General features: G+C 39.9%; 1 protein-coding gene across 3 annotated transcripts; it reads left to right on the top strand.

Annotated features, from left to right (window-relative positions):
* PRPS2 (phosphoribosyl pyrophosphate synthetase 2) lies at positions 1–25,500 on the top strand. 3 transcript variants are annotated; one of them, XM_076357538.1, is made up of 8 exons: positions 1–145; positions 10,371–10,554; positions 13,173–13,193; positions 16,778–16,876; positions 17,965–18,089; positions 20,595–20,768; positions 22,301–22,460; positions 23,419–25,500. In XM_076357538.1, the coding sequence occupies exons 1-8, from the start codon at positions 24–26 to the stop codon at positions 23,509–23,511; spliced, it is 978 nt and encodes a 325-aa protein (XP_076213653.1). In that variant the 5' UTR covers positions 1–23; the 3' UTR covers positions 23,512–25,500. The 3 variants fall into 3 exon arrangements, with proteins under 3 accessions (XP_076213653.1, XP_076213661.1, XP_076213671.1); XM_076357556.1 differs by lacking the exon at positions 1–145 and adding an exon at positions 509–705; XM_076357546.1 differs by lacking the exon at positions 13,173–13,193.
* The last annotated feature ends 2,416 nt before the right edge of the window (positions 25,501–27,916 follow it).

Raw genomic sequence — 27,916 nt, 5'->3', positions numbered from 1 at the left:
GCCCGCCCGCTCTCGCCCCCGCCATGCCGAACATCGTGCTGTTCAGCGGCAGCTCCCACCACGACCTGTCCCAGCGGGTGGCGGACCGGCTCGGGCTGGAGCTGGGCAAGGTGGTCACCAAGAAGTTCAGCAACCAGGAGACCAGGTGCGTGGGGCGGGCAGCGGCGGCCGCCAGCGGCGCGCGCGGGGACCGGCGCTCCCCCCGGCCCGGGCCGCCTTCCCCAGCCGCCGCCTCGCGCGGGCGGAGGGGGCGGTGCCCGGGGCGGCGGTACCTGCGCTCGCGCCCCGCTGGCGTCACGGGCGCGCCCCGGCCACACCCCCGCGGCCGGGCCGCCGCCGCTGCCCTGCGCTGCGCTGCCTCCCCCCGGGCCGGCCCCGGGCCGGCGGGTCCTGCCGGTGCGCCCGCGCGGCTGAGCCGGTGCGGGAGCCGCGCAGTCCTTGCGCCGCAGAGGCGCGTGGGTGGCCCCCGCCAGGTGCGGGAGCAGCCGCAGAGGTACGGCGTGGCTAGGTGTGTCCTGCCTGTCCCCCAGCGCCCGTTCCCGGCTGGCCCGCCTGCCCTCCCTGCCTCCCGCCGCCGGCGGAAGGGGCCTGCGGAGCACAAGCACTGCACCGGCGCTGCCCCGGCTCGCTTGGGCTGACCCAGCTCGGGAGCGCTCCCGTCGGCAGCTCCTGCGCCGGAGGAGAGGTGGCACGGCCCCCGACCAGGTGAAGAGCATCCTCCTGTGGGGCGAGGATGGTATTTGCAACGGGCAGCCTGTCTGCAACGTGAGGTTCATCCCGCTGTTCACAGATCGTTAATTAAACGGTTGATCAGCTTTATCTCCGTCGAGATAAAGTCATCCTGATTTTATGAATTACAGCGTATTACGCAGTTTCATAAGTAGGTCTGTACGTGAGTGGATATAAGAACAGGATGGTGATGATGGATTAGACGCTTGAAAAAGCCTGGGTCAAATCACACTTCAGGATTTGTTGCGACTGGTCTTTATTTTGCGTCAGCAGCCAGTTGTGTGTGTGTGGCGGACCAGTTACAGCTCCCGTATGGCTCCCCTCCTTAGTCCAAGACTGTTGGTCCTGCGTAAGGATAATACAGTTGCTACGATGGCCTTGGCTTATTACCGAAAGCGCAGGCGTATGAGGTTCCTGGCCGGCCAAATGCAGAAAGCGACTCTGATAGCAGTGCAAAAAATCCTGCGTCAAACCATGAGGACAGCTTGCTCACCGACTCTGAGAATGCACTTGCCAGTGCTTTTTCTACCAATATTGCCTCAGTTTACTAGTTTGTCATCTTAGCTTTCTGACCCACCTATTTTATTTACTCATTTTTAATGAAGAATTTTAAGTTGAGGTGACAGCTGTACGTTCATCCCGTGAGCTGGTAAGACTGTGCAACTGCTCTTCTGTATAGGCTTACAAGACTAGGCTGCCAGTCTAGTCTCTGAAACACAGAGACTAGACTCTCTGAAAACATTCTGAAACACAAGTTCCCAGCTGTAAGTAGCTGGCCAGTCTCTGAGGTTATCGTATGTTTATTTTTATCTGTTCTTGTTCTGAATCTCCTGCACAAGCGTGTTTTCATTGCTTCCTTGGAGAGATTAATGTGGTATATTCTAAAATGGCTCTCACAAAGCTTGTCCTTCTATTCTGGCTACGTTTTTGCATTCTCAGGTTAATTGCTTTTGTTCTAGTTATGCTCACTGGCACTACTATAAACCCTCTTCCATTGGTGTTTATGCAACCTAATGTTTGCACACTCCAACTCTTCTATTCATTCCTGATTAAATGAAGGTTTAAATCTTCTCTCAAGTCTTTCCAGCCCCATACTCACTTTATTGCTCTTTGATCTCTATTCTGCATGATAAAACTTAATTTGTGTATTTGGTTGCATGACTTTCTTGCTAACTTACGTCTAAGGGTTTTTTAATGTTTTTTAATGTTTCTCCAGAGACACTTATCTTTAGTTCTGCTGTTCGGTATGTTTTAAGCAGAAATTAATTGATTTAGATTTCATGCGAGGTAGAAAATTACCTCCAAAGTTTGCACATTTATTTTATGAGGTAAGCTAATTAAATTCTAGGCTTCAGGATACAATAATCTCTAGTCTGTCATGCCACCTATTTTTCCAGGTGTGCAGTATTGGCCTCTGCCATTAAACAAGTAGGTAGTGGTGACTGCAGCATGTCAGTGGTTTGGCTAATCTAGTAGTACCAGTTTATTTTCTTAGGCAAGTGTGGTATAGATATGAGGAATGTATCTAATCTAAACATTATTTCTGGCTGCTTCTGTTGCAACACTGCGAGGCTGACACTGTCTTTTCTTTCTTTCTTCTTTTTTCCTGAACCTAAAATGCGTTAACACTTTAAATCCTTAAGTGTTTGTTTTTGTTTTCTTTTTTTACAACTTCATACTTTTGAGATTCTAAAATAAAGTTCTTGTTTCCCCTTCAGCAAGTACAGTTGTACCCACTATATAATGTTTTAAGTGGGTAATCTTTTCAATATCCTTAGCAACTTATTTCAGGATGTTGGCCTTCCAGTTTTGTAGACTGATGTTCTTAATAAAAAAAATCAGCAATAGTAATAAGAGAATTCCTCAACAATGTATTTGAAATTAAACTACAGCTAAAGTTGATGAGATACTTATGCTGCGCTGGTCCTTTCCTGAGGCGTCTGGATTTTCAGTCTGTCTGTATAGCAAAGTTTCTTCGTGTGTGTGTATAAGCAAAAATTTATTTCTTCCTATATAAAGACAATCCAGCACAGTCTCTTTTTTCTTATTTTTGCTGCATTTTAAAATTTATAAACAAGCGTATTGGCATTATGAAATATATTTGCAGTATTGCAGAATACTAGAATGTGATAGTTAAAATGCTCAAAACCTTAAACCTTCCCGATGGCACTCAGGCAAACCCCTGTGCAAACAGATAAGCCTGGGCCTGAGGGTCAACAAACTCTTGCTTTGTCAGATCTGTTAAGTTAGCAAGTTGCAGAAAAGATTCACCTTTTGTTAAAAACTCTGTTTTGCTGTTTGCTGCATTCTCTTAAATGTAAATTATGTGTAAATTGATAAACGTGTGCAGCCCCAAGCTTAAATCCTTGTCAAAGGGTCCTAGCTGGAACCCTTTACTTGAGAACTGCAGTTAGTCTGGCTTGCAGAATAGAGTGGAGGGAAGAGTCATTAAATATTTTGCGTTATATTTCAACTCAGACAGAGTTTAGGTCTTTAGATAGGTCTCATTCCCAATCCTTAGCAGATGTAAGTGGGTTTGAGGAACTAAAGCTGTACCCTGAGGTCAGCCAGGGATAGGACCACCACTGACAAGCACTGTGGCTAGATGGGCAGATACATTCCCAACTCCATTTCCAAATGGGGAAGGCTTCTCTTTTTTTCATTTATACTGAGACTAGCGTATCTAGCAATATCCCAGTTCCCTTCTGATTTAGGCATTCAGTATTCTCGCAGGTCTGAGAAATGTAATGTCTGTGCTAGAGGAAGTGAGGGAGATTGCTGATAGACTCAACCACCGCCCTGGTTTTTTACTCCTTCCATCTAAACTGTATGGAAATGTTTTTCTTCAGCTGACTACTAAAGTCAAGCAATCCTAACTAAAGCAGCGAGAAAGCTCCTCAATAATACCTGGTTGTGGAAGATAACGCTATTTAATATTCAAAGCTTGCGTGTCAATTAAGTGCCAGTCACAGTGTCATGGTAGGAGCTTGGGTGGCACCACCTTCTCACTTATCTGGTAAAATGTTAGGGCTGCAGTGAGGGCTCAGTCAGTTTATCTTCTTCAAACCCCACAAGCAACCATCATCAGCAGAGTTTGGCAGGCTGGAGGAAGAGGAAATGGATGGAAGTCCTTAAACAGGCATGGCTGTTGTAGGCTCAGCATTGTGAAACTCTGTTTGACAAACATGTAACAGAAGCCTACAGATACTAAACTTTCTGAAGTTTTTCACAAAACTGTCTCCAAATACACTGAGATGGCATTTAATTATACTTGATACACAATTAAATCCTAGTGCAGGTATTTTTGGTGAGTCAGCTGATAAAAAAATTATCACTGAATGTACATCACTTCTTAAATAAATATATTTTCTTACAATATATGGTATGTTTGCTTCTCTAAAGACTATTTTAACTCTGTCCTTGAAACACTAGTTATTCTCAAAACGGAGAAACTGGAGTCATAGATGGCATCCTCTTACACACATGTCTCCCAGTGGAAGTTAGTGCTCCCACCCATTCCTGTGAGCTTCCTTGCTTCTTCCTGTCAGATTCATTGGCTGAAGTGAGTCTTCTTGCAGATCTTCTCAACAGATCCATGAGGAAGGGAATTGAAGTTCTGCCTGCCACATGTGAATTTGGAGGCTGCCTACCTGCAGCCTTATTTAGCTGCTGAAGCTGGCTTGTTTCAGAAACATCGACTTAAGTGTATGCCGTTCAGCTTTTACAGAGGAAAATATGGGTTGAGTACAAAGGGACATTGTCTGCTGTATGGGAAAAACTGTGGTGTTGATATGAGGGCCATTTGTTTGTAAGTAAATAAATAAAACTGGTATCTTGGACTGAAATTTAATCTTGGAAGAGAAAAAAATAGCTGATGTTTCCTTGGAGAATTCTTACAAGGATGGATGTGAGTCTCTATTTCACACAGAGTAGGGTAATGAAGACAGTTTGTTCTATGAAGTAAATAACTGAAAAAAATCAGGAACAAACCCAAAACTTTGATATCAGTGCTGTATATCAGGGATGCACAATTCAGCAGCGGGCTGTAACACTTCCCTCCCATTCAGCATCCTCCAACTCTTCTACTGCAGTTGTCTCGGATGAGACATGACCTTGCTACGTCTCCTGTACCCTAGTTCCTTTGGGTTCAGCTGCTGCGGGGTCCATGAGCTGCATCACCCTCACTGGAGTAGATGGTTATGGGATTTGCAGGCCCCTAATTGCGGAGTAAGCAAGCTCAGGTGATAAGCTGGTGTTAAATCAGCTGAAGGCGGTAGGGTTTACGGACATGCTGGGATGTGAAGTGTCTCTTCATACTGCCCAGCTGCTGAGCGAGTGATTTGCAACCAGGGTTGTTGTGCTCTGCCTGCGGCAGCGGAGGCAGCTGTTTCCCTCGCTGCTCGCTTACACTGTCATGAGCAAGAGGAGGCTGGAGAAACAGATTTTACCAGCTTAGTTGAATAAGATAACAGTTGTTTCCGGATTGCACTTTGTGTGTGTTTTATTTATATACGGAATTGAAGATGCAGCAAATATGGCCATTTATCATGTTGTTTGTTGCTCTGAATCAGGAAAGGCCCAAAAATGCTTCAAAGCTTTTGGTTTGAGACTTTGGTTTTTGAGACTTTGTTGACCTTGCTGTATGCTGTGCACTTTTTATCATTAAGTAGATGCTAAATGCTTGGAAATTTAAAAACAAAAAAACAACCTGTGTGAATAATGGCTGACGATCCCACATGTCCTTAGCTGCAGAGTTTGGTACTCAGCATTTGAAGACGGTCTGCACATGGTCAGGCTTGTTATACCTTTGTTTCCAAATTTCTGAGGGTTCCTTTTGGACTGCACGTGGCTCAACCCAGAGCTGCTCAAGTAAAGGTGGTTTTCCTCTTGCGGTGGCAGGCTGTGTGCCAGAGTGGAGGGTAAGAAGATATTTCCCGTCTTGTGGTGCTTACCATGCCAGTGTCCACCATTAGGACAGTTGTCAATGAAGATCTAGTTGGGGGTTGGTCTTGGAGCTGTTAATCAAAGTGGAAGAGCCTAGAGTTGAGGGGAGACCATGGGTGCCGGGAGATATGGGATACCTGTATAGACTTAAAACCAACTCTGGCATTTTTATTGTTTCTTTGTTGCTTTGGGCTTTGCTGGTACCCACTTTGTTACGTAACATCACGGCAGTCGAAATATTTGCCCAGTAAGTTGGAGGTCTTGCATTAAAAGACTTTACTCTGCAAAATGCGTTCCCAAAGGTAAGAGGTCAAACACACCCCTCTGCTTAGTGCTTTCCATTGGCTGGGTTTCAATGAATTGCAAATTCAGCATGCGGATTTTTTTGATCACTTTTGAGATATCGATTCTTTTTGCACACTGTATGAGGACTCTAGACCTTAAATTTTGGCCTCTTTGGTTATTAAAAGTGCCTGAAGTACACATCTACTTTATTGGCACCTACATTGCTTGAGAAATCTTACTGTTTGTAAGCATGGCTAGAAACTTAATCTGTTGTAAGTATTTAAAAAGGTACATAGAGCCCTTTTAAGTGCATGATTTGAACAGGATCCTAGTTATGGATTTACATTATTTACCATTTTAGTCTGGCTCTGCATACTTATTCCCCTGCTTCCCCACAACTGTTTGTTTTAGTTAGGATGTACAAATTTAAAATTCCCATCGCTGTAAGTTCTGTTGGGAGCGTACTATAAATCTAGCTCAGAAGGAGCTCAGCCTGCTGTTACTCCTGATTTTGAATTTTGCTTAATGGACAGCCATTGAAATATGTTTGTAATGTAAGTGGGTTTTGAGTCTTGCCCTTAATTTATGGTAATTAGTCTACCCAAGTTTCTACTTACTAAATTGAACTCAAATCAGCCTTTGCAAGATGAAGGCAGATACCGACACTCAAACTTGTTTTTCATCATATCCTGTCTTACGTGTATCTTCCCAGCTAGAGCCTTGTGCTTGTGGATTCCAAGCAACTGGCTCAAATACAGTTATGTGGGCTATTAATGTCTATAATTTTTACTTTAAAACACAATTGTGTGGCGTCAGGGCTTTTAATGTACAGGTTCTGTTGACTCTTCTTGAATGAGAAGTTTATTTAAACTGAGTGTTACCAAATAGCTGAATTTGATTAAATTGCATAAAACAAACAGAGCTTGTAATCTTGAGGCAAGAGCTTGTTCTTGTGTCCTTACTCTGTGTCCTCACTCTATGAAATTGTTTAAATAACCCCCCAAACAGTTAATTAGGTCATGATATAGATGGTCTAAGTGGAGTTTAGTAGTAATGTTAATAACTGTCACAAAGTTTGGCTGCTGTTAGCTTAGTGTTCTTTAATAGATATTTGAGGTACAATACTTCAGATATCTGATTCTATATTTTATAATCTCTTATTGTTTGCCTGTTTATAGCTGAATGTGAGGAAAAAAAAAAAAAAAAAAAAAAGGTGGGGTGGGCAGGCAACCCCCCCCAAAGCAGACAAACAAACTCAAACCACCAGCCTCCCAAAAAAATCAACAGCCCCCCCCATGTGGTTAGTACAGGCTATGTCTGATGGAATACTTGCAACACAATGACTAGTTATCTTTTACTGTGTGGCTCAATGAAGGTAAAGTAGACAGCTGTGTGTCTGTTGGTTGAGTCTACACAACACCTCTCCATACCAATCTTTGAGAAGGTAGACAATAAGAGATACTGGTCTGTTGCACAGCTGTCTCCAGTTGTTTGGGAGAAGATCTTTGTGCAATAATTACATTACGCTATTCTCTGGCACCTTTAACTGGGTTACTCCTGAGTGCTATGCAAGTATTAATTTCGGCTTGATTTATGTTAGTCTGCACATAACTTCTGTGTCCACTGGAAAAGGTATTTCTATATACATACACACATACATTCACATTTCTATGTGCCAAATAAGTATGTCATTCTGGCCTGAAAAGCATAACCAAAATTTTTTCAAATGCACCAAGAGAGAAAGTAGTACCATTTTCATTTTCTAAGTTGTTTACAAGATGAAAAAGTTATTGATAGCCCAAGGTCATTGAAAAGATACTAGTTAATGGCAATGGAAGAAGCATCACTTCAGGTCCATTGTATTAACCAGATCTATATTTATCTCAAAGTATATCCCCTGACCTTCTGAAACCTGTCATTCCTTAGCGGTGTGCTTAGAAATGACTTATTTAAAGGAGCAAAACAACTCCAAGTGTTACAATTAGGTGTTTGTATATATAATGAACACTAAGATCATATATTTTTGTCATTCAGCAAAGTTTTTTCCTATTACATAATGTGTCTATAAAACTAGTGGTTACTTCCCCCCCCCCCCCCCCCCCCCCCCCAGGTACTAAAATCTTATTCTGCCCTCCTTTGTCACTCCAGTAACGTTCTTCCCTGAAAATTGACGGTGTTTTCTTCTTAGTCTTTTTCTACTTTCTTCTCCTTTGTAATGGTTCCTAGGTTAATTTCCAGTTCCGGAGTGGAACTTCACAGTCTCGGGTTGAAAGAGGTGCCACAGAGCTTTTGCATATGGTGGTGCTCTTCTTTGGACCTATTCCAAAGGTGTGGTAGGTGATGACACTTGTTATTAAGCAGGTCTGTGTAAGTGCCGAGTCAAGTGGCGATTATCATTTTTCAGAGCCCTCATAATAATAGCCATGAATCTATAACGATGATTGAGGCTGTGTCCATAAGCTAGTGGGTAGATGCTTTTCTCAGAGCTGGATTTGTGTGTTCAGAAGCAATGACAGGTTTCTCTATTTATTTATTTGTTTTTTGTTTATTCTTCTGGGAAGTGGAACTCTGATATTCCAACACCAGAACTGGTTTTGGTAGGGCTTCTAATTAAGCCTGACCAGTTCTTCCAATTACGGAATATGCTTAGTGTCTTGCTGAACTTAAGTTATGTTGACCAAAACTTTTTCAGTTTCAAAAAGGAAAACAAACTAAGAAAATATTTTGATCAAAACAGTTTTCTCTTAACAGCCCTATTCCATTGATCAAAAACTTGGACAGGGAAGTAACAGTTTTATGACCAAAAATTGTGTCTTTGTGCCACGATGAAAGCCGCCAAAAGGTTTCCTGGATTAACACCGACATACATGCAGATGACAGTGTCTCTGACCACCTCTGTCCTTCCAGAGATCCTGGTGTTTGCCAGATGGTTTGCTTGCTTTTGGCCTTAAGAAATCCTACTAGTAGCATTCCTAGGCAAAAAATGCATTCAATTAAGGAGAAAAATTAAAACAGGATCTTTTTATAGCTTGTTTGGGGCTGCACAGGAGTTGAATAGGGGAGCTGAGAGCATGAACTCAGCTATCTTGATGGTAATAAATCACGTTTGCATATCATTAAGATGTTTTTAAGCAGTACATTCCTTTCTGTGTTTTGTAGCTACAGAAAGCTAATGAGTGTTATACAGCACCCTGAAAGCTGATAAACAAAAGTTGTTCAGATTGTGTTTGTCTAGAACAAGCCTCAGTGTTGAAGGACCCATCAGATAAATTATTCTGCCCACATCTGGGCCATTTGGAAGGTTTCCAGCTAGAAGCTTTTGCTTATTTGTGCCTTGGGTAAAGATGCAACCTTTTAAATTAGGGCCCAAGATGTTTTATCGTTTAATAATTAAGACTAACTTAGTAGAGCATGGGTTTGAAAGGTCTGATCGCTTCATTGTTTAGGAAGTCTGTATGTTTCTTGTATGTTTGCATGGATTCAGGGGAAAATGAAGGTTAGTCTGATGGTTTTATGTGTATGTTTTGGAGTAACAGGTGTGAAAAGTTAGTGTGGTTCAACAGTAGATTTCTCTTGCTAGAATTGAAAAAGAATCCACATTCAACTGATTTGTTTTACTTGTCTGTTTATTTATAAGCTCTATTTAATTTTTGAATTCTGTGGTGTGAGCAGTGATCAGTTCCAGAATTTGCCTTGAAATCTGTGGAAGAATAAAATAACTCTTAGATACTATCATAAGGAACCAAAGTATGTAAGCACAGTTAGAGCAAATAGAACAACTGACACAACGTGAGAGTTGTTGAGTCATGGTGAGCTGTTCTTTTTTAAAAAAATACTTTACTTGGACATCATGGTGTAAATTTTATCCAGACTTCTGTTTGTGGGGTGTGGTTTGATACTTCTATCTTCTAAAATGCAGTAGTTTCTCAAATTTAGTAACATCTTAATTATCGTGAAAAAAATAATTGATCTTTTTAAGGAGGTATTTTGATGCAGGTAGTATTTAACGCTCTAAAGTTGGCTCTGTTGTTTCTGTGCTTATCTAGGTTATTCTTTAAATGTTCATCTCCTTGGGAGATGGCAAGGATACAATATACAGACTAAACCAAAAAAAGCAGTATCAAATTTAATAACAGTGTGAGCTGCATCAGTGCTCTAGCCATAACTACATATTGGTTGGTGCTGACCTTACGAAGACCATATTTAGGCTGAAGTAAATTTTAGACTGGCTTATATTTCAACAGACTCTATCAAGGGGATGGTTATCCAAATTGCTGTAAAAAAAAAAAAAATCTTACCCTAAATGGGGATAAACCTATGAAAGTTTGTTAAAACAAAACTGTTTCTTCTATTCTTTAATAATGCTTTTCCAGTAATTCAAGTGTTTAAATGGTCATCTCCTGCTCTTTCAGTGTAGAGATTGGTGAAAGTGTGAGAGGAGAAGATGTGTATATCATCCAGAGTGGCTGTGGAGAAATAAATGACAACTTAATGGAACTGCTCATCATGATCAATGCTTGCAAGATTGCATCATCCTCCAGAGTGACTGCTGTAATTCCATGTTTTCCATATGCCAGGCAAGATAAGAAAGACAAGGTAGGTAAGAACTGTGTAACTTTGGAAGACTTTTTTTCAGCTTGTTCACTTGAAATTCTTGGAGATGAAACATATCTTTCAAATCACTTAAATGTTTATGAAAATTTGCTTTTTTTCATCCTGTTTTGGTAAAATGTTCAATTTTATCATCTATAGGTGAGTGAAGTGAGACAAATTATTTTTTGTTTGTGTTTTGATAATTGACATGCCTTCGGTTTGAAAAAGTAGGTACATCCTATGTGTGTGGTATATTGCGGAGTAGTCTGCTAGCAAACCTCACCTTATGGGACTGTTTCCTGCTTTTTCTAGCTTTTTTTTTTTTACCCCTATATATGAAGAGAGTACACTCTTTTAAACATTTTAATTGCATGGAATTAAATCCTAAATTTGAAGTGCTGTAACCATTATGTAGGTGGATTTTACCCTATATGGTTAAACAGCCAAATAGAAGGAACTGATTAAATCTGCAATGCATAACAGTGGTTAATAAAAATGTTATTTTATGCTGCAAGGTAGATTTAAAAAAAAAAAAATTTATGTCTGTAATAATTATTTTTATTGATGCAGACCAAAAACTATGGAAACCCCATAAATACTCTTCTGATCTTAGTGCTCTTTTCCTGAATTTGGTCTGCTGTAACTGATGAATGTACCAGTTCAGCCAAGTTGATAATACGGTAACAAACTCTCTGTGGCAAGTGAGTTTGACTTTAAAAAAAATACAGAAAGAAACTTTCCTATCTCTACTATATATACATAAAACCTCTAATATGTTATGTGAATGTTACTTTTACCTCGAGTCATTTGAAAAGAACTAACAAGAATAAATGTGAATTTTAAGATTGGATTGCAATGGTTGTCTTTTTGGAAAATTGCCCCTCTTCAATACTTCCCATAAATGGACTGCCCCCTCCCTTTCACTTTGGGCATCAAGCAAACGATCCTGAAAGCCTTCTGTTGTTCTTTACATTCTTTTATATAAAACATAACAGGACTGAGAAGTAATGCAGAAGCTAAAAATAATAGCAGATATTACCTGTGATGTCTGAGAGCAAAACTAAATACAGAAAAGTTGTTTGCTAGTATACTCATTCTTTAAGTGCAGGCTCTCTTAACACCATACTAATGTTATCAAGACCCACTTGTTATACTTCCAAAAACGGAATTCAGGAGTTAGATAGTAGCACCCTATTCTTTGCCTACATCTTTTGGAACTTCATTTTTGCTGTGTTTTGTATTGAATAATGCTCTCCCTCGATCAGAAGAGCTGAAATACTTCTTTTTATCAAAAGAGCTTGAAAGGGAACTGCTAAACACTTTGTTGAAAGGGAGGGAAAGCATCTCATTATGTTTTGATTCCCAAATTCATATTGGAACATTCTGCTGGACCATCCTGAATGTTCTTGGTGTGGGAAAAGAATGAGTATGTCCCAAGTTTTCTATGCATCTAGGTTATGCCTTGTTAAGGGTACCCAAAATCTGTGTGGCAGACTTCAAGAGACACTTAAAACCCACAGTGTGGTGGCCCAGCACACCACCCAGGAGCATTTTGTCTTTTGGAAATGCCATCTGAAGATGGATAGCCTAGGAAAGTGAGATAGCCTAGGAAAGTGATTTTGATTAGCAGATTTTGAGCGTTGTTCCAGACTGTTCTCTGGGTGTCACCGAGTTCCTCTGCAATTCTAGGCAAGCCATTTCTTTTTTCTTTTTTTTTTTAACCTCTGTTTTGCAATTGAGAAAATGTTTGCCATCTTTGGAAATTAACCTTGGTAGTTGACCTCTGTGTTGCAAAATAAGCTATAATATAGCTGTCAACGTTGGGCAGCTTATTGACAGGGAGATCTTTCCTCCCGCTGTTGGATTGCATCACATCACTTGGTCTTTGACCCATGTTGAGTGCGCAAGCATTGTATGCTGCCTGAAGTGTCAGTAAAGTGCCAGCCATTTTCTTCCTGTGGTTACACACAGATTTTCTTCTCTCTGGTGAAAAGATATTGCTGTAGTTTGCTTGACTATGAACTGAAGCAGTATAATCTTCACTAGCTGGATGCTGTTTTCTGGTTTGAATTTAAGTTGTTGACTTTAATCGATAAAGAACTAAATAGACTGAGTCCTTGCTGCTTGAAATAACCCTATATTCTTCATGCCTCTGTTGCGGTTGTGATCGCTGAGGACGGTGAAAGTGCTCTTGATTGATTTATTTAAGGAAAGGGTCTTGCAGTAAAAAGTCATATTCTGAACAAGGCCTGTGTAATCTACTCTGGAAATTTTAGCATTAAACCTGGACTAGCTTTACATGAGAAACAGAGGTTTAAAAAAAAAAAGCTTGCTGAAAATCGTAGAAAAGTTGTTAAATTAATTTAGACGCAATCAAGTGCTGCTATAAACTAGAATACTTCCGATACACAAGCTAGCTAATTTAAAATTAGCTCAGGTGTATCTGTGCTTTGGCCATAGTTGCATTTATGCATCCTCCAATTATGCTAACCTTCCAAGCTGTGGGCAGGACACATTTTATGTAGGGTGCTGCAGAGATGCCTTTGAGATAAGTTAGAAGTAGAGTGACAGGTGAGTTTGGTGTTCTACAGCTCATGTAACTTTGTTTTTTTGATTTGTAGAAGGGGTCCATGGAGCGTTGGGTAGGTATCCTTTTTTTTTTTTTTTAAATCTAACGCTATGCATTTCCATTAATATGGCCTTAAAGGGTGAAACTTACTGGGTTACATTATGTATAACTAGGAACATTTTCAGTTTCACTTCTTGATTTCAGTTGTGTTTCACCTAGGCCATGACAGTAATCCTGTGGAATAATTTGCTACTAGAAAACTCCTAGCTTCTAGTTAAAAATTTATCTGGACATTCAAGATAATGGCTGTCAACTTCTGAAGCTTCAAAGCGTATCTCATTTTTGAAACAGTAAATTTGGATAATACATTAGTGAACATTCAGTATCCATACACTTCACAACTGGCTTTCTTGGAAGTGAAAGTTCCAGTTATAAATCTTTGGGGTTTCTTGGATTTTATTTTTTTTGTTCAGTATGCATGTGATGCATTTTGAGCAAGACGATGTAATAAGATGCTTAAAGGCAATAGAGCTTTAATCTTGATGGACAGCTTTTACTTTCAGCTGTGTGTCCTTTGAATAGTTACTCTTGTGAGGTTGTTTATATTAGCTTTGTGGATTCCCCCCCGCCCCTGGTAATTTTAAGAATTATAAATAAATTTGTAATGCATCACAAAGGAAGAAATAATTTCTATAACTTGTTATACGTAAGCGGGGAATTTGCTTAGGAACTAAAAACTCAGTGGTTTTTTTTACAATTTAGTTTCTGTACATAATGTAATGTTGTGTTTCACACTAGTAATTCTGAAACTAATCTCAAATTGTGTCAAAGAATGGAACAATGAATACTGTGAATCTCTTTGTGTTCTTGCCTCTCTGATCAGAAGCAAACCTTACAAACTCCAAGCTAAAGAAAATCTTGAGTTCTCATCTACGTTTGTCATCCAAGTTTCTGAATAATGAGGCCAGGTTATCTGAGGTTCCCATGAATATACTTCCTTTGATTTTAAAATAATCTTCAATTTGGATCATATTGTAGCACAAAAGTTATTTTCTATGCAAGCAATCAAATCTTAAATCCTTTTGAACATGTCGTGTGTTTTCTTTTAATGCACAATTTTGTGTAAAGGAAACTGTCAGATAGCTGCAAACTTCATTTGTCTTAATCTCGTATTAGCCCATTCTTGAGAAACAGGTATTGGTGTCTGGCTATCTTTCCTTCCAAGACCCCCTGTCCACCAACATGTAGGCAATCTGTGATGTGTGCATGTCTGCTAAAACAAGTTACCTAGTGGTAAAATCTTCAAGTTCTTTCTGGGAAGGCAGCCTGCAAGGCCAGCAGCTGAAAGAAGTACCAACTGGTAACGTATACATTAGTATTTGATGCAGGAAAGTATTTTGGGGTTTTTTGTGATGGTGATACTCACGATATTGATACATGAGACAAGCTAGGTGGTATTCACATTGAACAGAAATGGAAAAAAATAAAAGCAAAATTCAGTGTGCCAGATGGAGTGGAAATGGCAAACCACATTCTGGGAAGAATGTAATTTCCCTTTAGCAGTTAGCCTGAACCACTTACTTGTTTGTACCAGAGGGGGGTGGTCCTGGTTTGCCATCTTCTTTTCCCTTCTCTTCCATTTGAGCTTCCTCATCTGGCTGCTGTGGGTTCAGACAAGTCCCGGTGTGCAGCACAAGGGAAGTGGTGGCAGTGTGTAGCCTGGGAAGAAGGGATGGGACAAGCAGGGGAGCAAACCTCTGGTTTCAGCATCACCTGTTAGTCCAGCTTAGCTGTAGCATCAAACCAGATCTTTGCAAAGAGCTGATAAGAGAACATTGTGGTAGAGTCAAAAGAGTAGAAACTAAATCTTTATTAGTTGTTGCCAGAGATTTGAGAATATTTTGAAGCCCAGCTTAAAAATGTCAGTTTGTACTACTAAGGTGAGCTGAAGTGATCAGGAATTTGAATAGCATGAACCAAAAGTTCACTACTAATAATAGAAATATCTAGAAAGCTTTGGCTGACTTGGACCTTACAGAACTGAACCTAAATGAGGAGCAGCATAGTCCTCAGCAACTGGAAGATCATCCGTGCTGAAGCATTAGTGATAGCAAACTCTCATGGAAGCTGTATGCATCTGAATTGCAGAGATCTAGGGAAGTGCTAGCTGTTGCATATATCTTCTGTGTATCTTACACACACCAAATGGTGGTGAAGTTCTGTGAAACACAAAAACCGAACGGGATGGTTTTCAAAACGAAGAATTTCTGTAATGATGATGATAAACTTGATCCAGCCATAAGAAAGACTACAATATCTCAGTTTCTTTTCTGGAAGTATGTTGGCAATCTGCAGGTTAAAACAGAGAAATGCCGAGTTTCCCCCTAAATTGGCAAAAGTTTTGAGGAAAATACTGGCTCCTTGATGCGACGCAGACAGAAAAGCATCCATGTTAAATTGACAGTGGTTCAGCTTATTTTATGTTATGCCCTTGAGCATCAGCGGAAGGAGAGCAGAGATACTCTGTAATTGTGTATGTGGGGTGGAGGGAGAGGGGGTTCCTAGGAGGCTAAATGAGGCTGTTTGATAAAGAGATGTAGCAGGAGGGAATACTGTGCCAGCAAAAAACAGAGTCTGACAGAGAGATAGAACCTCTGAATTGCAGTTCTGCCTTCATGCTAATGTTATTTCCAGCATTAGCCTTATTTAAAGATTGGCAAAGAGAAAACAGGAGGTTTTGTTTAGTATTTCTGTTACAGAGAAAGCTGTCTAGGGCAACATAGCTTTTTTCAGAGCTTAAAACAATCTGAAAAAACTTTGGAGTTGCTAAAAAAAAAAGTGAGGTATCCTCCAGTCATGATTTTCTGTATTCTCTTTTTTATGTTGCTGTTTGCTCTGCATCCTTGTTGCTTTTAAAAAGCTCTTGACATTAACTTTGCTAATTAGATTTTTGCTCTTCTTTTGTTCTTTCCACTTCTCTGTTTTTTTTCCACACCCCTCCCCCGGCCCCCCATTCCCCCCCGGCCCTTTTGGGAATTCTAGACTCCTAATTGTATCCAACGATTAAGCCTGAATTAGTAGAAAAGAATAAATAAATAGGCCGGGGTAGAAAACGCCGGCCAACATGTATCTGTTACAAGCTTTACTGTATCATGAAGAAATGCTTGATACTACCTTTGTTTTAAAGCAGTGTTTTCAAAAGTTGGGTTCACTCTGCCTTCAATCTTCAATTTTGGCAATGCTTTTTAGAACAGGATAGTTGCTTGAGAGTTGGATGTTAATGTAGGATAGTGGCTTAGAGAAATGGAAATTGTCTGCTTTTCTGCTATAGAAAAGCTAGCTGAAAGTTTTAAACAGAAGAATTGGAAAATTATATTCCCCAATTTTATCTGCTTGCTGGTCAGTCTAATTACTACAAAGCATTATTAGGCAGACTGTGCAAGCTGATTTAGATATTCCAAAATTTTTGCTGAGTTTCAAAACCCTAGTAGCAAGATTAGCTATTGACAGGCTAGTTTGGCTAGAGTTCTGGAACTCTTCATATCTAGATTCCAAATATTCTGAAGGAAAAATCAATAAAAGCAGCTAATTTTCTGACTCCTTGCATCTAGTTGAAGTCTTTTTTTTAAATTTAAACATTTGTGCTTTATTCCTCAGAGTCGTGCTCCAATCTCTGCAAAACTTGTTGCCAACATGCTGTCAGTTGCAGGGGCTGACCACATCATCACCATGGACTTGCATGCTTCTCAGATCCAGGTAACTATCAGTTCTTACTAACTGTGGCTAGGGGCTCTACTGAATTAATGTGAAAGGCTAATATTAATTCTCTGTTTTTTCTCAGTGTTTTGAAAGGCTATGTACAGAAGTGTAATTCTCAGGGTTCAGAGAAAGTCTCACTACCTGTTTCTAATTAAATTCCCTTTTTGAAAGAGACCAGCCTTGATTTTTATGGGGTGATTTTGCAGGGACTTCGAATTCTTGTGCATTGGAGTCTTCGGTGGACTTTGCCAAGTCTAGTGTAAGAGCTCCCAGAACATAAAATACACTGGTTTGGGGCAAGTTCGCTTAATCTTGGCCTGGTCAGAGATTGTAGTATTGCCCTAGATAAAGTGTTGTTGTTACAGCCAAAGGGACAATATTCTCTTAAGAGAAGGGGAGATGGAGGCTGGCAACCTTTAGCTGGCTTACTGCTGAATCCAGCAAATCACAACTCTTTCCTCAGACACAGAGCAGACATCATTTGTCATTTTCAGGTGTACCTCTTTTCAAGATACCTTGTTTTTTGTAGAAAATACCTTCCCTTCCAGTTCTGGTATTCTGTTTAATCAGAATTTCCTATTATGCTAGATGGCTGTCATGCAAATAAAAAGCAGTTTCATTTGTGGTCTAACACAGACTTCTTGTCGTTACAACTTGCACAAAAAGAAAGATTCCTTTGCTGCTGCTCAAGTAATACTAACTTGAATCTTCCCCATATTAAATACTACTGTTCATGTCAAGCAGTTGAAATTTGTGGAAGTTGAGTATTACTGGATTTTTTGAGAGCTTTTCACAAGCATGAATTTAGTTGAGTGCCTGAAGGTGGTGATCTTTGATTTTTATATCATTTGAGAACAGCTGTTCTTTATTTCACTACTCTTGGGTGAGATTTTTAGAGACCTTAATATTTGTCTAATTTCTGCTGCATTTGACAGTAATATCAGAGGGCAGAATTAGGCCGGTGTCAAATACTAATTGAAGTTCTACCATACATGAAAGGCAAAGGCTTGATTCTTTCCCTGTGTCTTTGTTCCAGGTAAGACATAAACGTATATTCATGAAACTCTCTTTCTCTTTTGGACTAGGGTTTCTTTGACATTCCAGTAGATAACCTGTATGCAGAACCTGCAGTGCTGCAGTGGATTAAAGAGAACATTTTGGAGTGGAGAAACTGTATCATAGTCTCACCTGATGCAGGTGGTGCAAAAAGGTACTATACAAGCCTAAAACTATGAGTTTTCCATATAGTTAGTGGTTAATGAACTAGTTTGTCTAGTTGTCTTTTTTCCTCTATGAATTGTGCAAGATACAGGGTACATCACTGATGAATCCAACTGCATTGTAAAAACAGAACAACTAGTTCTTCCAATGTTGTTCATGCTTGAAAACATCCAGGAGCTTTCTGTACTCTAAAGAAAAATCTTTTTTTCTCTCCCTGGATATGGCCTCATTAGCTGAATCCCTCCGCAGGAGGGAAGAGATTTTTCCTGCTGCTTGCTTCTTTAGTCCAGTTGCTGCACCTCTTCCTGCTTCGCTCTGGAATTGCCTAAGTTTCCCTTCTCTGTCAAAGCATATGGCCTATCCCCACTGTACCTGCTGGCATTTAGGTAAGAGCTTGCTTGAGTTGTGTTTCTTTTTTCTTTATGTTATTGCATTCCAGCTGTAAACCTATTGACCCCAAGTTGTGCACTGTGAATACTAGAAAAAGGGAGTGAAGTTTTGTTTTGAGTGGCAAAAGCTGAAAAGTTAGTTCGCTGGAGAGTTTCTTCATTCGCAGCATGTGTTACCTTTTGTTTATTATCTATTGAGTATAAACTAATGCAAAAGCTCAGAAGCATGCTGGCTGGTGAGGTGATAAAGCATGCCATTGAGGCAAAATGCTTATTCTCAAGTTTTATTGGTTGTGCTGCTGCTACAAAACTGAATGGGAACAATGACAAATGAAGTAAGAATCCTTCTTACTATGTAAGCCCATAGTAACTTAAATGTTTGGAATGTAGTATGGGGAAAAATGTGAGAGACTGTCATAATTTGATTTTAATTGAAGTCCTTGGGTCTGTTGTGAGTGTTCATGTTCTAATAATTAATAGGGAAATAAGACTGATCAGAACTCCATAATTGTTCCTGTTTAGATTAATCAAGTTGAAGATGTGAAGGATATGAACTATAGAAAGCATTCTAAAATTCAGATGACTCAGTCAATTAAATTTCTTTGTTTGTTCCTATCTGGATACTGTTGTTTTCAGTTGGTTTTTGTTTGTGTTTTTTTTTTTTAAACAAAATACAGCCTTTGCTTAGAATTCAAGTCAGAAGACAGCATTTTTTTCCCCTAACAAATATTAGTGTATTATCAAGTTGATCATAAGAGTTTATTTTTTGAGGACCACTCACTGTATTTAACATAGATAGATAGAGTCTATCTTTGGTACCTTTCTGTTGTAATGCAACCAAGCAGTTGCTGGTGAAGTAGGGGAAGATGTTGCTTTCAATAAATTCACAGCTTCTCCTTTACCTCCAGTAATGTAATGTAATGTAAAAAATTGGCCTTTGTGTTTAAAACATGTAGACCTTCAAAATAACACTTGGGTTAATGAAAAGTTAATAGAATGTGAAGAAAGTTTGTCTTAAAATTTCAATCTGTAAGCGTTAAAGAAATTAAAACAAAACATGTTCTTGCACTCATTTAAAATGTCTGAATTCTTTTTTGTTTCTTACCATTTGCTTGTTTTTTTCCCAGCTTATTAAATTTTGTGACTGAAATAAGGCTTGCAAATTCTATTGATATCTTAATGCCACTGAGGTATTGAGACTTGCTATGGAATTACACTATTGTTCACAAAAAATGCCAAAACATTTGGGTTTTTTGTTTATCACCCCGTTGTTGAAATACAGTAACTAACAGCTCCTTCATATTTAAGTGGTAAAGAAACAAACTGTATTCTCTATTAACTGTGCATGTTAATAACCTTGTTAACAACATTCTAAACATATTCTAAAAAGACAGGCTGCAAGGTTGCACCAGCATAGAAAAAGCATAGTATTGTTTATTCCTGTGTCTTTATACCTACCAGCTCTGGTATATTAAAAAACCTGAAAAAAGCAATCAGAAGTCTGTAACAAATTGTTTGTTACAGGAGGTTTGGCCACCAAAGGTCACCCTGAATAGTTTTAAAAGGTCTTTGTCAACCAGATGTTGATTGCTAGTCAAGTACTGCTAAAAGAATTGTTAATCACTATTAATTTACTTGTTTGGTTTTTTCCCTATTAACTTGTTTTGTTTTTTCCCTTTGGTTTGGTTTCGCATTCCTGCAATGGTATTTTCAGTTAGGATGTTAAAGTGCACGCTGCTGTAGGCTTAGAATTGAGGCTACCTCTACTTTAAATTATCTAGTGTGACTAGGTATTGCATCAGCTTAATAAAAGCTTGTGAATAGCTGAAATGTTTTCAAAGCCAGGCATTTAATGACAGAAAACTGAAGTCAATTCAATAAAAAAATTGATTTCTGGAGTATGGCTTAAGACTCTCTGGTTGTGTTTATTAGCAGTGAATTAAGATTGTTTCTAACCTGTCTCATTACTTGCAAAAGTTTGTGCTGCGGTAATTTGAAACCCAGGAAACGTAGAAACTGGGCTTTATGACAAATACACATGTATGGCTCTGTTCTTTCTTTTAAAATAGTTCTCTGAATGTGGTGTATTTCTTCCTGTAACTTAGGGTTACTTCAATTGCTGACAGACTGAATGTGGAATTTGCTCTCATTCATAAGGAAAGAAAGAAGGCAAATGAAGTGGACAGAATGGTCTTGGTTGGTGACGTGAAAGACAGAGTAGCAATTCTTGTCGATGATATGGCTGACACATGTGGCACAATATGTCATGCAGCAGACAAGTAAGTAGTATTATGAACTGGCCCACTGTCTTGCTGTACTGTAACCTGCAGATAGCTGATGAACGCAGTTGCTGTCCTGTATGCTTATAACCCAGCCTGACCTCTGTAGCATGAAGTCACCCTCATCCTTGAGTCTGTAGGTCACAGTCCTGTGATCAAGCTGTGTCCTTCTTTAGAACATGGAATTGAGAAAATATTTACAGAAATATATTATCTGTATTTAGCAAGAGGACAGAATAAATAAAAAGTCATATAACTTGGAAGGGACTTGGGCCATCTAGTGCATTTTTCAGTTCATACTCCTGTGCACAGAGGAAGTTAATTGCTGTCAAAAAGGAGGCCTTTACTTCTTTTCTGTTATGAAAGAAGCACTTCTTTATTTACCTACAGTAGATTTCTATAGAGCAAATTCTAAAACATTGAAGGTTTCTGATGGTATCTGCAGCGTTCACCAAGAAAGATGGTTTTGCTTGAGTGATGCTGCCTTACATCATGTTCTTGGCATGAAGTAGTGCTTTTCATCAGTGCCAAATCTAGATGAGATGTACTTTGTGTTTAGACTTGCTCACCAAAATACTTTTTAGACCTCTTTTTATCTCAGCAACGTAGATGCATATCAGGCAGATCAACTAAGAAATGTTTTTTCAGATGCAGCAGATAAACTTGCTTAAGTACACACCCTTGGTACACACTCACCCTGTCGTAGTGCATCCTCCTTGTAGGTTGCAGCTACTAAATGTAATGCTGAGAATGACCAGAAAACTTTGATTCTGTTGAGTCATTCAAAATGAGATGATGATTCTGTGTTTTTGTCTTCTTTCCTATCTTACTGTGCTTATGCTATGATCTGATAAAATACCACTCTTCAGGGCCTCCATTTGTAAGACTAGAAAAGCAGCTAGGACATAGCTGAGCATCTGGAGGTAGAGAGGCCAGTCAAAACCAAAGTAAGAGATTCTGACCCATTCACAAAGTGTTTTACTAGTTCCTTGACTTACACTTTTTTTTTCTCCTGTGCTGCATCACTTCACTGTGTGCGTGGCAGCATGTCTTCCTACAGCCTTGCAGTAAGCTAGGCTTTTAATCATTAATGTTCCTTCTTCCTCAAACTCTTTCCAAGCAGAATTGTTTGAATTGCAAATGAAAATAAAGGTGGACAATAATGGAGGCACAATAGAGTTGTGAATACTGCCGTCCAACCTATTCCATTTTTGCCTGATTAAGATAGAAAACTTGTACTGGAATTCAGTTGTATGTTGTGCTGATACAGTCAAAAGTGCACATTGAAATCACTGCTACTGATAAGAACTTTTTTATTTAATTAGCTGTTTTGGGTTTTTTTGTGAGACTTACTTGTATAACCTGAAAAAGTTCAAAATTCTCTGAATTATTTTGTAGATATTTGTGTTTTCCTGTAACTTCCAGGAGGCATTTGTGTGTACAATGTATTTTACAGAGATTTGTATCTGGCTTCATCTATAGCCATGTGTATAAACATGCATCACAGCATACTTTTCCTTCATGTTCTACAGGTTAGTATCTGCTGGAGCTACTAAAGTTTATGCCATTCTTACTCATGGCATCTTTTCTGGTCCTGCTATTTCTCGGATTAATAATGCATCATTTGAGGCTGTTGTGGTAACTAATACAATCCCCCAAGAAGAGAAAATGAAACACTGCCCAAAAATTCAGGTACAGCGGTGTTTTTGTGTCATCTGTTTAAACTCCGGATTTGTATTTTACTGTTCATTGGTGCTAGAATTTGTGCCTTGAGAGGAAAATAATATTCTAAAATACATTGTGCAGCTTTGTTATTTGCAGAACATCCTGCTAAAACATGCCAAAGAACTGTTCTAAGGGGATTCAGGTAGTATAATAGAGTATTGCAACATACTTGGTATTTGCAACAGATTTGAGTATGTGTGACTGTGGAAGAGTGGCAAATGTAAAATTGGCTGGGATTTTTTATCAATATTAATCATGTAATATTTGTGTGTAGGAACTTAAGTTAGTTATGTTATTGTAGATGCCACAGAAACCTTAGATGACTTTTTTCCTTTGAAAATACACTAATGAAAACGCTCAAGATAACAATGACATGTTTCTTTTCAAAAACCAAACTGAAAATAGAAAGCTGACTTATGTCAGTAGCTTTTACGTGAGATTGTTCTGGGAAGTCATGTGTCCCTTTTGGAGTTTTTACTCAGTACAGAGTGGAGGAAAGCATAAAAGATTGGTTTTTTTTAATGCAACTTTGAATTTTTAAAAAGCTTAACATTTATTTGGTATTTATTGAAACAAGGCAAGTGCTTTAAAAGGTATACTTCCCTTAAACTGTATTTGTGTCAAGTGGACACTGCCATCTGATGGCTAGAATATTTTCTTTTTTACAACATGCCCTATGCCAAAAGTCTTCAGCAGTATGCCTGTGCAGCAATCTTATTCAATGCTTTCTTACTCAATTTTTGAGTTTGTACTTTGTATTAATGCAGTTCTTATGTATATGTTAAGTACCTAATGTTTTAATGTTATTTTACTTCCTAGAAGAGGTAAGAGCACAATGGTAAATTAAATGTTTGTTCATGTGTTTATAAACTGTATAGTTTATTGTTCTTGGCATCCCATAAAATCTTCTTGATTTTTCTTTCAGTTTATTGACATTTCCATGATCCTGGCTGAGGCAATTCGAAGAACACACAACGGTGAATCTGTGTCTTACTTGTTCAGTCACGTCCCCTTGTAACTGCGGGAGGTTACATTGCATCTTTGCAAAGGTCCCTTCAGCTAGCACTGTTTTTTTAACAATGCATCTCAACCACAAGAAATGAGTATCTTTGTACAATTCCAGAGCTTGTATGTTTAATTATTATATTTGTCTTGTAATTACCATTTGTTCTTTGTAAATGGGCAATAAATCTCCGTCTTGCAGAAACTTTATGAATTCCCTTGAGAGTCTGGGAGTCTTGTGTGTTGCATAAGTTCTCTTTTATGTGCCTGTCCTCACTTTCTGCTAAACTGCTGCTTCAGATCCGTTTTTCTATACAGAACTACAAACTCTTCATAGAACTTAATGGGATGTATGCATGTAAGATCATTTTCTGTATTAAGCTAAATGCTGCAGGCTTGGGTATCTTGTATCTATTCATCTATCAGGCAAGCAGCTGTTGGTTTTTGTTTTGTTATGTTTGACTACCACAAATAGTATTTTGTAAGCCCTAACAGAATGTAAACTTCTTGTTAATTTTGAGGAACTGTTGACACATCCATAGTATTAACTGTTTCATACACTTCATGTTCTTTTTTCCACAAGATATATGTGGCTGCTGTTTTCTTTTATAAAGCTCTCATTACATTAAATCGTTTGCTTAACGTCTACTCTGTGCAGTTACTGTCTTCAGTTGTAAGATTGTTTCAGTATTCCTGGGATGATTCATTTCATGTGTTTAAAGATTGGTCCTTAGTATTGAATCATGAGCAGTTTGGTTTAAATTTCATTTTTTTCCCCCGTAGTTTTTGACATTCCTTGATTGTGATCATATGAATCATTTCATAGCATTTTTCCTGTTAATATTGTAAAGCTTCACTATGCAAAGTCCAAACAACAAACTTAAACACACTTATATTTACACACGCTGGTCTCTACCCACATTTACTTGATTAAAAAGTATCTGAAAATACTCTTTGGTTTTTTTCAAACTGCAGAGTCAATAGAACTTCAGGTTTCTATTACAAAGTACCACAGTACTTTACTGTGTGGCCAGTGAACTATAGTAGACTAACTAGTCTCAAATACTTTAACATTAGAGAATTAAAATCATTAGGAAAACAGTTTTGCTTCTTGTATGGTTAAGTACTGGTAATGCAGTCAGTAATGGATTCTGGGGGGGGGGGAAATAGTCTAATATTGTAATTTTAGATCTTTGAATCCTTCTACGCGTTGTTTTCAGTCTTCCTGCTAGAAAGGAAGAGTTTGTGTATTAAGAAAGTGTTTCTGCACCTAGGTCATGGGAAAACTCAGTTTCCTACCTGAAATTGCAGTTGTTAATTACAGGAGCATTTGCCATGCTTAAGAGATGCATTTTTACTGTGGAGCTGCATAAAAAATAGCCTTATTTCATCCTACCTTGCTTATTCTGGGATATATTTATAATGATACAATGTTGTAATATAAAATGGACTTTTCCATTCCATTTAAGACAGTCTTCAGACAGACTATTCTTTTGGTTTCTCTGAGAATGAATCTATTCTGTCTTTATATGTGGGGTTTTTTCCTATATGAAAATGTTCAGAACAGAATTTCACCTGTACGGCTTTCAGCAATGAATACAGAAATGGGGTATATAAGGCATTGTGGTGATAATTCAGTTCAGCCACTAGTTCTCGGAGAGGTTCCTCATTACAGTTGAATTTTCAAAAATATGTTATAACACAATGGAAATGAATTTACATTATTCTTTTATTCGGTAAAGCAATTTTTTAAAATGTAAGCTTATTTAACCTATTGTCTTGAAAATATTACTTTGCAGTTAAGTTGTTAACCCCAAGTCTGTGGCCACATAATTATACCAAAGGTTAGACCTTACTACTATGCAAAAGGTATACAATACGTTTAATGCACAGCATCAATTCAGTTGCTTTATAGATCAGATCTTTGTTACAAATAAAATGCTGAATTGTTTGCCTTTACTGTGCACAAGTATTGTAAATAAAGCTTGAAAATTACTCGTGCCAAGAGATTGCTTGTGGTTTTATTCTTTTGATACTCTTTTTTTGAAGACCGTGCCCTGCACAGGTCAAATTGAGAATCAATGCCTACCTTCTTCCCTTGCAAACCTTGCTCATAAATCATGCGCCAGCTGTCTTGGACGTAAGGATGAACTGTTAATCACACCAGACTGGTACACATCTTTATAATAAGATCATCCTTCTCCTCCGCTTTATGGTCTGACAAGAAAGACAAAATGTTTAAACTTCATTGGGAGTTTGAGTTAACACTTTATGAGCAGTTGAAGTTCTTACTTCTCAGCTGCTTGTGAGCAAACCCCCCCAACTGTAGTTAACAGAATAGATGGGGGCAAGAGCAGAAGGAAAATACAGAATTAAGCTTACTGTGTCTGCTGCGTTTTGTGCACTTGAAATGCTTATGAAGAGATACAGGCGAACTCCAACAGCTCTGTGAAAACCCCGTCCATTCTGACAGAATTAAAAGGCATGGAAACAGAAAATTGTGAGGTGTTTTGGTGTTTAATGCTCTACACTCCCCGGTCCATGCTGGGATTCTGGTCCGAAGATCAGATGACAGTTCAGCCTGGTGGGAAGCTTGCTTTTCTCAGCAGCATTATTTTGACGTAAAGGAAAAAAATACCTCATTGCATAGCAGAAGTTAGAGGTTGTAGTTCATACTTGTTTACAGACCTTGTTTTGACTCATTCTACGGCCCCGGTGGGAGCAAAAATTTTTGCCTTTCTCAGTAAAAGTACTTGAAGTTTGCAGCCTTTCTGGAAGCTCTTGCCACGGACTCTGGGGCTTTTAAATGTCAAAAGCTCAGAGCCTGTTGCTGAGGTGGTGGACTATCGGGAGGGAAACCTGATCGCGTTTTCACCGCACAAGTCGCTCTCGGAGTTGTTCCTCAGACGTCCGTTGCCAATGCTGGCGCTCTGCGGTCTGTCATGTGTTGTGCGGTGGCTGGCTCCGGCTGGCAGCCAAACCCCCACCCAGCCGGGTTGGGGAGAGAATCGGGAGGGCAGCAGCTCCTGGGTGGAGATAACGACAGGCTAATAAATGAAGAAAAGCACAGCAAATGGTGCAAAAGCAATCACTCACCACCTCCTGCCAGCAGACCGATGCCCAGCCAGCCTCCGAGTGATGGTTGCTTTGGCAAAACTCCCCCTCCCCCCCCCCCCCGCCCTCGTTTTATTGCTGGGCACAGCACCTTGAGGTATTGGATGTCCCTTCAGTCAGCTGGGGTCTGCTGTCCTGGCTGTGTCCCCTCCCAGCCTCTTGCCCAGCCCCAGCCTGCTCCCCAGGGGGGCAGCGTGAGAAGCCGAGAAGGTCTTGAGGCTGTGCAAGGTCCCCAGTAGCCGTAACACTGGTGTGTTATCAACACTGGTGTGGTCACCAGTCTAAAGCACAGCACCACAGGGGCTGCTGTGGAGTAAATGAACTCCATCCCAGCCTGACCCAGCAGGGTTGTCATCAGTGAGAAATGAGGTGTGATTGTGGACACTTAGCTCGTTCTTCTCCAGGCCTATGTTGTGCTGTACTTGTAAGAAAAGCTAAAGGAGGGGAAAGGGAACAAAAGACACTGAAGAGAGCAAGTAACTGAGCTCACAAGCTAGCTTTCATCTCGTCCTATCGCTTGTTACTTGGGAGAAGAGACCGACACCCACCTCGCTACAACCTCCTTGCAGGTAGTTGTAGAGCGCAATGAGGTCTCCCCTGAGCCTCCTTTTCTCCAGGCTAAACAACCCCAGTTCCCTCAGCCGCTCCTCAGAAGACTTGTCTCCAGACCCTTCACCAGCCTCGTTGCCCTTCTCTGGACACGCTCCAGCACCTCAATGTCCTTCTTGTAGTGAGGGGCCCAAAACTGAACACAGTATTCGAGGTGCGGCCTCACCAGTGCCGAGTACAGGGGCACCATCACTTCCCTACTCCTGCTGGCCACACTATTTCTGATACAGGCCAGGATGCCATTGGCCTTCTTGGCCGCCCGGGCACACTGCCGGCTCATGTTCAGCCGGCTGTCGACCAACACCCCCAGGTCCTTTTCTGCCAGGCAGCTTTCCAGCCACTCTTCCCCAAGCCTGTAGCGCTGCATGGGGTTGTTGTGGCCCAAGTGCAGGACCCGGCACTTGGCCTTGTTGAACCTCATACAATTGGCCTGGGCCCATCGATCCAGCCTGTCCAGGTCCCTCTGCAGAGCCTTCCTACCCTCGAGCAGATCAACACTCCCACCCAACTTGGTGTCGTCTGCAAACTTACTGAGGGTGCACTCAATCCCCTCATCCAGATCATCGATAAAGATATTGAACAAGACTGGCCCCAGTACTGAGCCCTGGGGAACACCGCTCGTGACCGGCCGCCAACTGGATTGAACTCCATTCACCACAACTCTCTGGGCCCGGCCGTGCAGCCAGTTTTTGACCCAG

The sequence above is a fragment of the Aptenodytes patagonicus genome, chromosome 1 (assembly GCF_965638725.1).
Source record: "Aptenodytes patagonicus chromosome 1, bAptPat1.pri.cur, whole genome shotgun sequence".
NCBI lineage: Eukaryota > Metazoa > Chordata > Aves > Sphenisciformes > Spheniscidae > Aptenodytes > Aptenodytes patagonicus.
Note: the sequence above shows the minus strand (reverse complement) of the source record. Positions and strands in the feature narration are given on the sequence as shown.

Coding starts and splice junctions, on each gene's coding strand:
- PRPS2 (XM_076357538.1), top strand. CDS start 24: ATGCCGAACATCGTGCTGTTCAGCGGCAGCTCCCACCACGACCTGTCC. Junction 146..10,370: donor TTCAGCAACCAGGAGACCAG/GTGCGTGGGGCG, acceptor CTGCTCTTTCAG/TGTAGAGATTGGTGAAAGTG. Junction 20,769..22,300: donor ATATGTCATGCAGCAGACAA/GTAAGTAGTATT, acceptor CATGTTCTACAG/GTTAGTATCTGCTGGAGCTA.